Consider the following 11847-nt stretch of genomic DNA (forward strand, 5'->3'; position numbering starts at 1 on the left):
GGGAGCGCAAAGAGTGGGTCTCCTGCACCAACGACCCCCTGGCGGAATAATTCAGCCTCCACCCGCCGAACAGCTTACCGTAGCTTCAACGGGTCTGGGCCAAGGAACGCGCCTAGGAGGGCAGGCCTGCGGTCCGCGCATTACGACAGCTGTACCGTAATGAGTCTCAGGGCCTCTTTTCGAACAAGTATCCCTCGTTTCCCCGACTGCCATTAGAACCACGATATGCGCACGACTACGAAGACCAAGTCAAGCTCCTGATTGCGTCGATCTATTGTATCCATCGGCTGGAAACGAAACAGAGCAATTGAACTTTTCGAAGAAACGATACCTTACCTAGTGTGACGGGCCACCGAAACGAGCGTCTTAGTCGCCCCGAGATGGATTCCTCGCACCAACAGCAGCAAGATGCGCCGGGCTCCCTGAGCTGGCGGTTGAGCTCGCATCCCATCACACTTTTAACATTTCTTGCATTTCGGATATGTCAGTCAATCACCAAGATCTCGCATTGCCTTAACATCTTTCATATGTACTGGAACTTAGACTGACATGCTCTCGGGAGGACAGCAAGTGTACTCGTGTACTTCCTCGGTCTGTGGATCATTCGAAGCATGTATGTCTTCGCAAAGCTCACTTACTCCTCGAAATTCGAAATTCGAAATAAACTCGTCCTCCAAACACCACCGCCTCCGGAGCTGTTTCCTGATCCGCAGACATGCACCGGACCAGGTGCTCACGTGCCCACGGCTCTTCGCTGCATACCTTCGTTGTCTTCCGTTTGCTAACCACCTCTCGCCGATGCTTTACAGGATTATGATCTTCATCATCACCATCCTCCTCCTCGCCGCCGACTTTTACTACCTCAAGAACATTGCCGGCCGTCGACTCGTGGGACTGCGGTGGTGGAACGAGGTGGACGTGCAGACGGGCGACTCGCAGTGGGTCTTTGAGAGCAGCGAGCCGGGAACCAAGACGATCAACCCGACCGACAGCCGCTTCTTCTGGCTCGCGCTCTATGTGCAGCCCGTTCTCTGGATTCTGCTCGCCATCTTTGCGCTTGTGAGATTGCAGTTCCTGTGGCTGCCGCTCGTTGGTGAGTTTGCCCCCTCCCCCTGCCTGACCCCCACATCCCTTGGGATGAGGGGGTTCTTTGGAGGCAACATTTAGATACTGAGGCAATTTGTACTTACTATGGTGGGTCCGCAGTCATCGCCCTGGTCTTGACCATTATGAACGCCATGGCCTTTTCGAGATGCGACAAGTTTAGCCACGCGTCCAACTTGGCTGGAAGCGCCCTATACTCTGGCGGTCTGGCGGGGAGCATCGCGAGCGGCATGGTCGGCCGCCTTTTCAACCGCGGTTAAGTTACATAGCAACCGACGTTGGACTGCTCGGATCGGCCAAGAGCATGCCATGGGGGTGTTTGGAACAAGAGCTTGTCCATACTATCACGAGAGGGTTCTCACTCGATAGAGAGGACAAGCTGCGTGTAGGTCCTGCTGCAAGTGGTATCATCAAAACAGCACAAAAGTGAAGAGGTAGAGGAGGGAGACCAACAAAACCAAAACCGAAAAAGAAAGAAAAAAGAGCACAGCAATTTCGCCGCAAGGCCGGACGCAAGTGGTGAGTTTGTGATATTGCTATACCCAAACTGTACATTAGACATGTAAGCATGACTCAGAAGGTTTCAAATGATCAAGGCATTTTCTGTTCAGAAAGGGGCATTGTGTGTACTGTAATGATTCTAGATTCCGCACGGGTTACGTCAATGTCTCCTTATAATAGCTAATGAGTTACTCTGTGGTCTCTCCCTCTATGCCGATGGCAATGGGCCACGGGATTTCATGACCAGGCTCAGGGGCGCAGTCAGTCAGTTTTAGTAATCATGGAGGCTGAACAGGTCCAAGGCTGGGCTTCAAAATGTCGAACTTTGCGTTCTACCTCCGGGCAAGTGTCTCTTTAAGTCATCCATATGATAAGATAACCTCTGGTCTCTTTTAGTGGCGGTGAGGAGGCCCCTCTTCATCTTTGATCTTGGGTGACAAGTTGCCCAGGACTCGTGACAGGACATCCAAACGGGCGAAAGAAGATTCATGTCTGGCAGCTTCAGTGAAGGCGACGTACATGGAGGATTTGACAACAAACTTGGAGATCGCAACAGTGTTCTCATCCACCCCTTCTACCGCAAGAACCCATTCTAACGACAACTACTTTGGCACCTTTCATCGCTCCTCCTTCTGCGTTCTTTACGCCTGACAGGGGGATACCGACAAGTCTCCCCGCAACTCCATAACGACAAACGGACCAAAACACTTGTGACGAGCCCAGCGAGCTCAGGATTATCAAAGTCGTCACATGATTTTACAGCCAAAAACAATATGCAACAAAAATGTGCAATACATATATATAAAAGGTATCAACGATTGTGGGTTACCAACACGAAATCCCTACGGCTTCCGACGCGGCCCGGCCTGCTCAATCGCCGCGTCCAACGCCCTCTCTTCCTCCTCCAGCCTCCGGATCTCGTCCTCCGTCATACCGTCCTCAATCAGATGCGCGACGTTGGAGTTGACGTTGGGCGTCGAGGAGCGCGGACCGCCGCCGCCACTGCGGGTCATGTCCTCGGCGGATCGCGAGGCCATGGACGTGTGCTCCTCGCTGTACGGCGCAAAGGGACGCTGGTGGTGTTCCGTGGCGCTAACGGCCGAGGCGGGGACCGCGCCGCCTGCCTCAAGGGCGTCATCGCGACCATGATCGTCTTGATGGAATTCCCGCGCGAGGTGGTGCTGTTCCTGGGGTTGCTGCGGCTGGTGAAAGCGATGCTGGTGCTGTCCGTCGTCAGTGTATGGGGAGCGCGGCGATTCGGTCACGCGGGCATGGGTCTCTTTGTCGGCGAGGTACCCGTGGGGGTTGTGTCCGGGGCCGTACACGCCGTCCGAGACGTGGTCTGCGCGGCGGCGGCGACGGCGCAGGAGGAACCACAACAGGAATGCAATGAGGGCGAGCCCGAGCACGGTGCCGATAACGATGCCGGCGATGGCACCGGGCGCAAGGCCTCCGCTCCCTCCGCTACCGCTGCTGCTACTGGAACCGCCGCTGATGGTTGTTTGCGATGCATTTGGGTTGAGAGAGGCCGTAGAGGTGGCTGTTGCCTGAATGACGGACGTTGGCAGCGTTGACGTCGAGTCACTCTCATCTTCACTGCCAGAAGCCTCGGTGGCACTGCTACCGCGTTTGTCCGCGAGTCTTCCGACTGTCTGGTTGTACTCTTCAGATGGATAGGCTCCCGTGAAGACGGCGAAAGCCCCACTCGTCGTCGTGCCGGATTTGGTTTCCGATATCCACTGAAGCTCAATATACATAGTATAGTTCGCATAGATTGACATCTCCTGAGCATTGATCGGCATGACAAGATTATCGTTATTGAGGGTCACTAATTTTTTATGGGAAGTCAGCAGCTGAAACGGAGAAAAGAACAACGCTAGCGACGCTGGAAGGCAATCCACGAATCTGCAAGCGGAGTTTACTCACTTGCATTGGACTCTTGACGCCTTACACCAGAAGCCGCCGCTGTTGGTAAGGCCCCCGCAAAGGTCGTCATCCCAGAGCCTACTCCCGGATTCTCCTGGCTTGCGGATACCGTCGAAATGACCGTTTCATTCCCGCTTGTTGATTTTGCTTTCCAAGTAGCTTTGCTGAGCTGGACGCCGTCGGCAAGCTTGAACCTGATGGTGTGAGTTGCACTGTCTACCGTGATGACGTATGATCCGTCGCCGTGCGAGCTAAAAGAAGTGGTGTTGAACATGACTTTTCTCTGTTCTGGGCCCGTGGTTGACCTCGTTGGATCCATCAATGTGGTCGTCCATCCAGCACCACTTGAAGCATCGCCCTCAAAGGCCACGTTGCCGTTCTCGCCGCCATTGTTGATGACGATGCGTACCGTCTCGGAGGTGTCTCCGTGGCTTAACTGGACCGGCGCCGGATTTGACATATTGTAATATCTCTCGTCCTTCTTGGCAATCTATATGTTGTGCAAGTGGTGTTCTTGACGATGATTGTATTGCTTGACTTGGTCGCTCTCGGCTGTATGTGATGGTGCCTTATTCTCGAATCCAGTTGTACCCACTCTCTCTGTTGAATCGGCGAAATGTTCAAAATCCACCTAAACTTTAGAATCCTAAGCCCCCTTCTCGTCGAAGGAGAATACCGGCACTTCGCAAAGCGTCGAAATGATATGAAGTGAAGCAAGAACTGAACCGAATCCGAGAAACGAAGTAAGCAGGAATGGGAAAAATGAAAGGCCAGGCTGAGAGGCGGGAAAGCGAGAGCAGAAAGCCAACCAGGCGTGTAAGAGGGGAGAAGCAATGAGACAAGTTGGTACTGGGTAGGACAGTGGCAGATGCAGCAGCACCCTGGGGCTGACCAGGATCAATAAGACGGGCGCCTTTCGTTGGCCAGGGTTCGGCCGGCTTGCTGCTGACGGGGGTTAAGGGGCTTGGGCTTTTGGGCGCGCGCGTTACCGAGAAAAAGCGTTGTTGGACATCCGGCCGGTCGACCTATTGTCAAGGTTCGCGAGATTCTTCGCTTCGCTTCCTAGCCTTTGCAGTTTAGTCGTCTCCCGGTGCAGGGATTCCGAGATCTGCGCTACGCCAACTACAGCAAGCCACGCGCCAAGGCAGCGCCGCTCAAAGAAATGAGAGAGGAAGGATTCGCGGCTGGTCGATGGTCAGATTGACAATATGAATACCGTTCGTCGCCTTTCCGTTGGACCACTTATGACAGGATATTTGCACTGAGGCGCTGTAAATTCCGTCGCGAGGCAGCTTTGTTGCTGGTTGAGGCTGAGTCTCGAGTGTTTTGTGTTAGTCAGACTGTCTACAGGTAAGTAGTGAAGACGAAGACGGTAATAGGTTGCGGGGGTTGTTTTCTCGTCTTTGAACGAAGACTTTGTTGGAAACAACTTAAGTCTTGACAGCATCCGTAGAAGGATACGACCTGGGACCGAGTGCCTTCCAAACGGGTGGGTCTACCTATCCAACAAGCACCTCGACGCAGGGCCAAGCGTCCCTCTCATCATGCTCTCACCTCCTCTCCCTTTGGAAGATCAGCCTACCTATCATACTTGGTCATTTTTTTGAAAACCCCACCCACCATCCCAATATTAGCACAATGGATTGGTGAGATGTTATACTGCAGCAGCAACAACTGCTGAATGCAATCACTAAGGTACGCTGCTCCGCCACCAGCTTGTCTCAATGCTCAACGTCACCCTCTAAGGAGAACGGAGAGGGGTTCAGGCGGCTCATAAGCACTCTGCAGTCTTACCAATGGACAGTCAGTTCCAGCTCTTCCATGATCAAACGAATTTCCGTCGACGTTTTGCGCCTCGAGGTCATCAGTGTGCATCTGCCTGAAGGACAAGAGGAGAGCAACAGAGAGGGAGAGATGGCGAGAAGCAGAGAGGGAGAGGGAGGTCGTGCGTGGTAAGGCTGTATAAAAGCGGGTCCAACTTCCAACGCTAAACCCTGGAGAGCCACCCAAACTCCAGCCCCAGCCCCACCGTCAGCAAATGAGCACCATCCAATGGAACGCGGCGGAGCCAACAGACCTGATGCTATTAATTGAAACAAAAAAAGAAGAGGCGCCGCCCCCCTGCAGACATACTGCACCGCTAGACGTTGGTTCTCCAACTCACAACCCGCCTCATCCAAAGACGGCCGAGACGGATGACCCTTACCGTTTGATAGAAACCGCCAACGGACTAGCACTACTTTACGCTACCAGGCCACCTGCTAGTGCCGCTGCGGCTGATGTGAGCTTTTCCCAACGCGCGTTAGGCGTTGGATGCTCACCGGGGCGATGCCCACCTCGACACGAATCCTTCTTCCGCCGCCGGCTGAACTCCGCATTTTGCAAGTTGCCGTTGTCGACCGTTTTCTCTCACTTTTCAATATACTCCACCTCCCGGCCAGGCTCCCTTATCAACGGGTGATGGCATGGGACTATGTATGCCGTGGACCTGTTCATTTAACAGCACAAGCTTCCCCTTCAAGCATTCGTTCCCCTGCTCGAACACCGCCCCATCGCACGGCCATTCGTCACTTTCAAGCCCCCGAGGCTTCCTTCAGATGTTGTGCCGTGGACAAAACCCATCCCATTTCAACACAGAGAAATGTCATCTGTTCCGAGAGCATGCTTCATCCAGTACAGACGAAAAAGCTCGTGAACAAAACGAGAAGAAGGGACGGAACCCAACTTTCCTCTCCATGCCATCCCATGTCCCGAAAATACAATTACCCTCTTCCCCACCCGCTACGTCGCATCGCTTCCACACCCTCTTCTCTGCTGTCTGCCGATCCAATCCAACCACACCGGCCGGGCTCTGCCAAATTCCCCTCCATGCAACCCTTTCCCGAAGCTCCACCCCGTGCGCGCATGCGCATGTAAGCCAACGCCCAACGACGACGAAACATGCGCGTCCTGAAGAAGGGCGGGGAGATATCCCACTCACCGAATGAGCGTTTCGCCGGCGCGTGTTCGCAACTCTGCAAGTAAGTCAAAAGATTCTGCTGCGGTCTTTCCCGTGAATGTCATTTGCTCGAGGTCATCCGTAGGAGCCCTTGCAATGCCAAACGCCCCTGCACGCGCGCGTGGAGACGGTGAGACGGTGAGACGGATAATGGGGACTCTCATCAGGGAAGAATTCATGAGGCGTAGCAGTTGGACCGTCATCTCTGTCACTTCCTTTCCGTATTCATGCTCTGACGCCCACTTTCTCATCACTATGCACCTGTCTAGAGGCCCACGTGATCCAGATTTGTAGATAGATTGCCATGAGACGTCGTCCAGCCAGCCTGGCCTATAGTCCGAGAAAGAGCCTGTTTAGCTATTATCTTGTTGGAAACACCGAGACTGAACCACCGCACTGACTAAGCTACTTTGGCACCTCCATGTCCGGAAGACTTTTCCACGAGTCTCCCAGTTCACGACATTAGGCAAACTTATCAAACATTGTTGCCAGCTTTCCGTTTCTGACATCAATTGTGCAGACGTTTCCCCAATACGCAAGTACTACTTGAAATTTCAGAGACATAGTCTCTCTTGTTGTATTACTTTGAACGTCCTTGCAGACGAAATTATGTACTTGAACGGTCAGTCTACGGCTTGGTAGTGTAGAAACCCAAAACGCTACCCAAGAACCAACAGCATCACCCGGTCGCACAGAACACCGTGATTGTGAACATGCTTTGTTAGGACTTCCCAATCTGAAAGCAAACTTTTGCTCAGGTAGGGAGATGAACTGCAGCAGTATCGTAAGGTAGTTCCTATTCGCTTCAAAAAAAAAAAAAAACCATGCGCCACCAAGCCATGCAAGCTCGTCACCCCCACACTATGCAAAAGTCATCTGGATCTCCTTCTCTTTGCCAAAATCGTCATCGTCATCAACGTCCGCCCAGGGGTTTGATGCCCCCATATTGGGCACCGTCTGCGCCGACTTCATCTCCGGCCGTGAAGGTGGAGGAGGATCGTCTTTTGGCGGCGGCCGCGGGGCGGGCGGCGGGTCGTGGAAGGAAGTGTCAAACGTCATCTCGACCTCCTCCTCGAGTGGAGACTGCGCCGAATGGTACGGCGATACGGCTCTCTGCGTCGGTGGGAACGTCTGGCTCCCATGGAACGTCGGCGTCCTCTCCGGCGTGTACGAGTATGAGCCCGTCGTTTCGTATGAAGCCCGGCCCGGCACTGCGTACGCGCTCTTAGTCTCGCGCAGACTGTCTCGTGGGTTGAGCGATGAGTTTGAAGAATTCAGGTCGAGCCTCATTGGCGGAAGCGTAGATTTGAGCTCCTTTACTTGGAACTCCTCGGGCTCCTGTTGTGTTGTTGAAGTCTTCTCCTTTGCGACTTCGGCTCGAATGGCCTCCACGTCAAACAGCACACCGTGGTTGTTACCCTCCTTATCTTCTGTCCTCGGGTTCGGCTTGTTTCCATCCTTCGCGGAGTCTTCGTAAATCTCCCATTTCTCCTTGTCTGCCTTCTTTCCTCGTCCAAAGATTGAAAACCGGCTTTTCTTCTTTTGCCCCTCCCTTTCAAGCTCCTTACGAGCCTCCTCGATTTCATTGATGAGTTCCCGTTGACGCTCCTGGTGATTGTCGGGGTCGGCATCTTCGATTTCAGTGAACTCGTCACTCTCTACGAGCCATCCGCATTCTCGGAGGAGACGTGGCATAGCCTGACGGTACTCCATGTGACCCTTGACGAACTCTGTCACGTCGAAGTTCTCAATCCATGGTAGATCCTCGATGGGAGCCAGGCCAGCCACCTTACGAGGGCCACCGCCGGTTAGACGGAACAGGTAAGCGAGGATCCAGTCGTTGCTACTGTATCCGTTGACAAATCTTCCTGGGACAACCGTGCGGGCTCTGAGGTATTCGTCCTTCTTGATGATCAGGGGAGAACCGAACAAGTAGACGTTCTGAACCAGGCCATAAGCCCCCTTTCTCGCCAGCTCCAAAAGACAAGAGAAAATCACTCGTGAACCGAGCGAATATCCAACAAGCGTAATTGGGCGGGTTCCCAGGTTCCTGTCGATCAAAGAGTCTGCCAAAATTAGGCCTGCAGACCACGCCCTGTCTTGTGATACACTCCACGGGTTATCGATCAGGTACGCCAGCTTGGTCAAGACAACAGGTAAGGAAAGTGCAGCCATCAGACTGGTCAGAATTGTGCTTGCCAGGACTTGTTGGAGACCTTGTGTCAGGGCCTAAGGAAAGGTTAGTGAGAATGAGAAAAGAGGTTAGAAGTGGCGACGACAGACCTCCGTAGCGAGGATGTTGATGGTGTCACCCATACTCCTAAGCATTTCCGGTTCCCAGTAGACGGAGTACAAGTCGCCCATAATGGGATCCACGGTGCTGAATGGCAGACGGACGTCGTCCACTTTACCCGTCATCCATCCGGCCACCGTGACAACCAGATGCACTCGCTTGTTGTTGTGCAATGGCCGATACTCGAATGTCTTCACAGCTCCCGTTCTCCTGTTGGCGGCTCGGCCACCGATAACGCTCCCGGATGCCGCGGCACTGGATGTGATAATGGCAGCTCCGCCGACTCCTCCGAGGAAGGTGGAAGTGCCCGTCACTCCAATCGTTGTGAAGCCAGCTGCCAAGCCTGCACCAATGACGGGAGCGAGGAGACCTGCTGAGAGGCCGATGACCAGGCCACCACCCACGGTAGCCAGACCCATCATCATGTAGCGCTTCTTGAGAGCTTGTTTCCTTCGGTGCTCCATATGCTCGTCCTCGTTCCAATTTTCCTGTTCCGCGGCCTGCTGCATCTCCAACGCGTCCGTCACCTTCTTTTCAAACTTTCTGACATCAAGCCAGTCGATTTGAAGACTCTTGCCGACCCGCTCTAAAAGAATTCTTGATCTGCAATCGTACACCGAATCGGCAATCAAAAGTAGGAACAGGTCACACAGCACAGTCCATCGTAGGTCGATGTCGATTTTGTCAGAGGTAACCATCTGGGCTGGAGTTTTGACAGGGGGGAGCTCCTCTCCCTCGTGCGCTTCGTATGGCGGTGGCGCCTCCGCTGCTTTCTCATGTTGAGAAAGTGCGGGCGAGGGGGGCGGTAAGCTCCTCGGTGATGTGACGGAATGAGAGCTACGCGATTCTCCATCGTCCTCGGCCATGGGGTTCTTGACACGAGCGTTAGCCATCAAAATCGGCGTTAGGTCCGACGGTACTACGCCATGGTCGCTAAGTTGTTCAACCATGATCTGCTCGGCGGAGCTGATGTCCATGTGGGTGTATAGCCGGATCATCATCTTCTGGCCCCACATCTTGGTCGCTTCGGCAGACATTGTGACGTCCTTCTTCGCACTCCTTGTGTGTTCGACGCTCTCGGCTTCCTTGACCATGTTATGAACCTCCAGTCTCGTCAGCCCCACGTATGCAATCCTCTGCCCTTCAGTCAACAGGTCCTTGGTCGCCTGCATCTGAGAGACAGCATCGCGAGCCTCGCTATCGTCCTCGCCGATGCTCGTGCCATTCACTTCTTTGAAGAGGTATTGGGTATTGTCATCCATACTCGTTGCTGATTCGGCATCATCGTCCATAATTACTCGGGTATATCCTTTTCCAGCACCCCCGAGTCCGCCGTAGCCGTAGGTTTCGTCAATTTCATCGGCGGTAAACTCCTTTGCAACGAGCTTGTTGTCATCGTCATAAATGTCGTACGGGGCGAATGCAGGCATCGTTTGCCAGTCGCCATCATCCTTGTCATCGTCCTCCTTCTTGTCTGACGTCAGTTGTTGATGGGAGAATTCGGACACGCCGACATTGCTGGCGTTGCTTTGGTCTCTCTTGTGCTGTGCCTTGGGAGAGGTAGGCTCTGTCATCTTAGGCTCGGGCTCGTCTGCCTTGTCAGTGAGCTTTGCAGGTGACCCAGGCTGCTGCACCTGGGAACCATTGGGCTTAGTGTCTGATGCTGTCTGCTGCGATTCCTCTGCATCGACCCGATCTGTTTCTCTGTTTATCGCAACGGCCTGGTTCTTGCTCTCGGTCTGACCGGACGTTGAAACTCCTGTTTTTGATGGTGTCTCCGTGCTGGCCTTGGCGGTCACCACCTCTTTGGCTTGATCCTTCGTCTCTTCCTCGACTTCCCTAATTGCCGGAATATCCTGGTCATTGGCCTTGCCGTCATCGTTCCTGGTTGTCACGTATTTGTCACCAGCTTCTTCTTTGTCCAAATTTGAAGTTACTGGGCTTGATGGTGTGTTCGAGGTCGACCCGGAAGCTGCGGCCGTGGCCGGCTGCTCAGATTGTGCATCTTTGAATTCGTCATCGTCGCTTTCAGACTCGCCGTCTTTGCCAATAACCACTTTCCTCGGTTGAGGAACCGTCTCGTTACTTGCGTCTATTTTCTGCCCATCGTGCAATGACTTCGATTGGGACTCGTTCGGTTCGGATTGAGTGTCGCTCGTGTGATCGGCCTCTTCGGGTGGCGGTAACACGTATCGTCTAATGGGTAGGCCGAAATCGTCCACCTCGGGATTGTCGCTCGTCGTGGCCACAGTGGTAGTTTGCTTTTGCTTTGGTGCAGTTGCAGTCGCATCTGGTGCATGAGTGCCATTCGGTAGCTGGTCATCTGCCTCCGTACCCGCGGCGGCGGCGGCGGCGGCTGTCGTCGAAGAGGGATTGTTGTTGGTGATGGTGGCAGACTCGTCTGAGCCCGCCATGATGGAGATGTCGTGTGTGTGCCTTGACACAAGCATGCGAGCTGTCTCAATGTGCCAGAAAGAACTCAGGCAAGCCAAGGCGAGGGGGTGACAGTTTGGAGTATTGGAAACAAATGGGTCGCGGACTTATGCCAGTTGGAGTAGGACGACGCGCAGCAGCCAGTGGCGCGAAAGCGAACCACTGACTTCGTAAAGTGGCTGAGATTAGAATTACTGTGCGATATGTTTTCCAGAGGTGCCGAATGCGCTGCAAGACGTGCTGACTTTCGAGGATTCAAGCAAGCGCGCATCCAACCCAAAAGATGGACCGGGGGGGGACTCGAGGGGTGTCCACGTGTTTTTTTTTTTTTTTGGGGGGGGGGGGGGGGGGGGGGAGGGGGGGGGGGGGGGGGGGAGGGGGGGAGGGGGGGATGGAAGCAAAAGGGTGGGGGGGTGGGGGAGTGGAGGGGTGTCCACGTGTTTTTTTTTTTTTTTGTGTTTCTGGCAGGGTGGTTCTCTCGCGAGGGGGGCCCGCGAGCTTGAAAGGAATGATGTAGAGGTCGTTTGGCGAATTTGATCGTTCAGTTATTATTACCTTACCTTGGTTAGGGAGTCAGCCAAACATCAAATCC

The 11847-nt window shown here is 53.9% G+C and overlaps 3 protein-coding genes across 3 annotated transcripts; 1 reads left to right on the plus strand and 2 right to left on the minus strand.

Annotated features, from left to right (window-relative positions):
• Positions 1-380: 380 nt before the first annotated feature.
• CORC01_13617 (golgi apparatus membrane protein TVP23) lies at positions 381-1364 on the plus strand (the record flags this gene model as incomplete). Its single annotated transcript, XM_022625233.1, has 4 exons — positions 381-483; positions 568-613; positions 810-1093; positions 1207-1364. 4 exons carry the CDS (start codon positions 381-383, stop codon positions 1362-1364), a joined length of 591 nt encoding a protein of 196 aa, XP_022468272.1.
• Positions 1365-2447: 1083 nt separating this feature from the next.
• Positions 2448-3991, minus strand: CORC01_13618 (uncharacterized protein; the record flags this gene model as incomplete). Its single annotated transcript, XM_022625234.1, has 2 exons — positions 2448-3433; positions 3532-3991. 2 exons carry the CDS (start codon positions 3989-3991, stop codon positions 2448-2450), a joined length of 1446 nt encoding a protein of 481 aa, XP_022468273.1.
• Positions 3992-7390: 3399 nt separating this feature from the next.
• Positions 7391-11236, minus strand: CORC01_13619 (uncharacterized protein; the record flags this gene model as incomplete). Its single annotated transcript, XM_022625235.1, has 2 exons — positions 7391-8758; positions 8813-11236. The coding sequence occupies 2 exons, from the start codon at positions 11234-11236 to the stop codon at positions 7391-7393; spliced, it is 3792 nt and encodes a 1263-aa protein (XP_022468274.1).
• Between the last annotated feature and the right edge of the window lie 611 nt (positions 11237-11847).

Source organism: Colletotrichum orchidophilum, assembly GCF_001831195.1.
Source record: "Colletotrichum orchidophilum strain IMI 309357 chromosome Unknown Scaffold_202.1, whole genome shotgun sequence".
Lineage (NCBI taxonomy): Eukaryota > Fungi > Ascomycota > Sordariomycetes > Glomerellales > Glomerellaceae > Colletotrichum > Colletotrichum orchidophilum.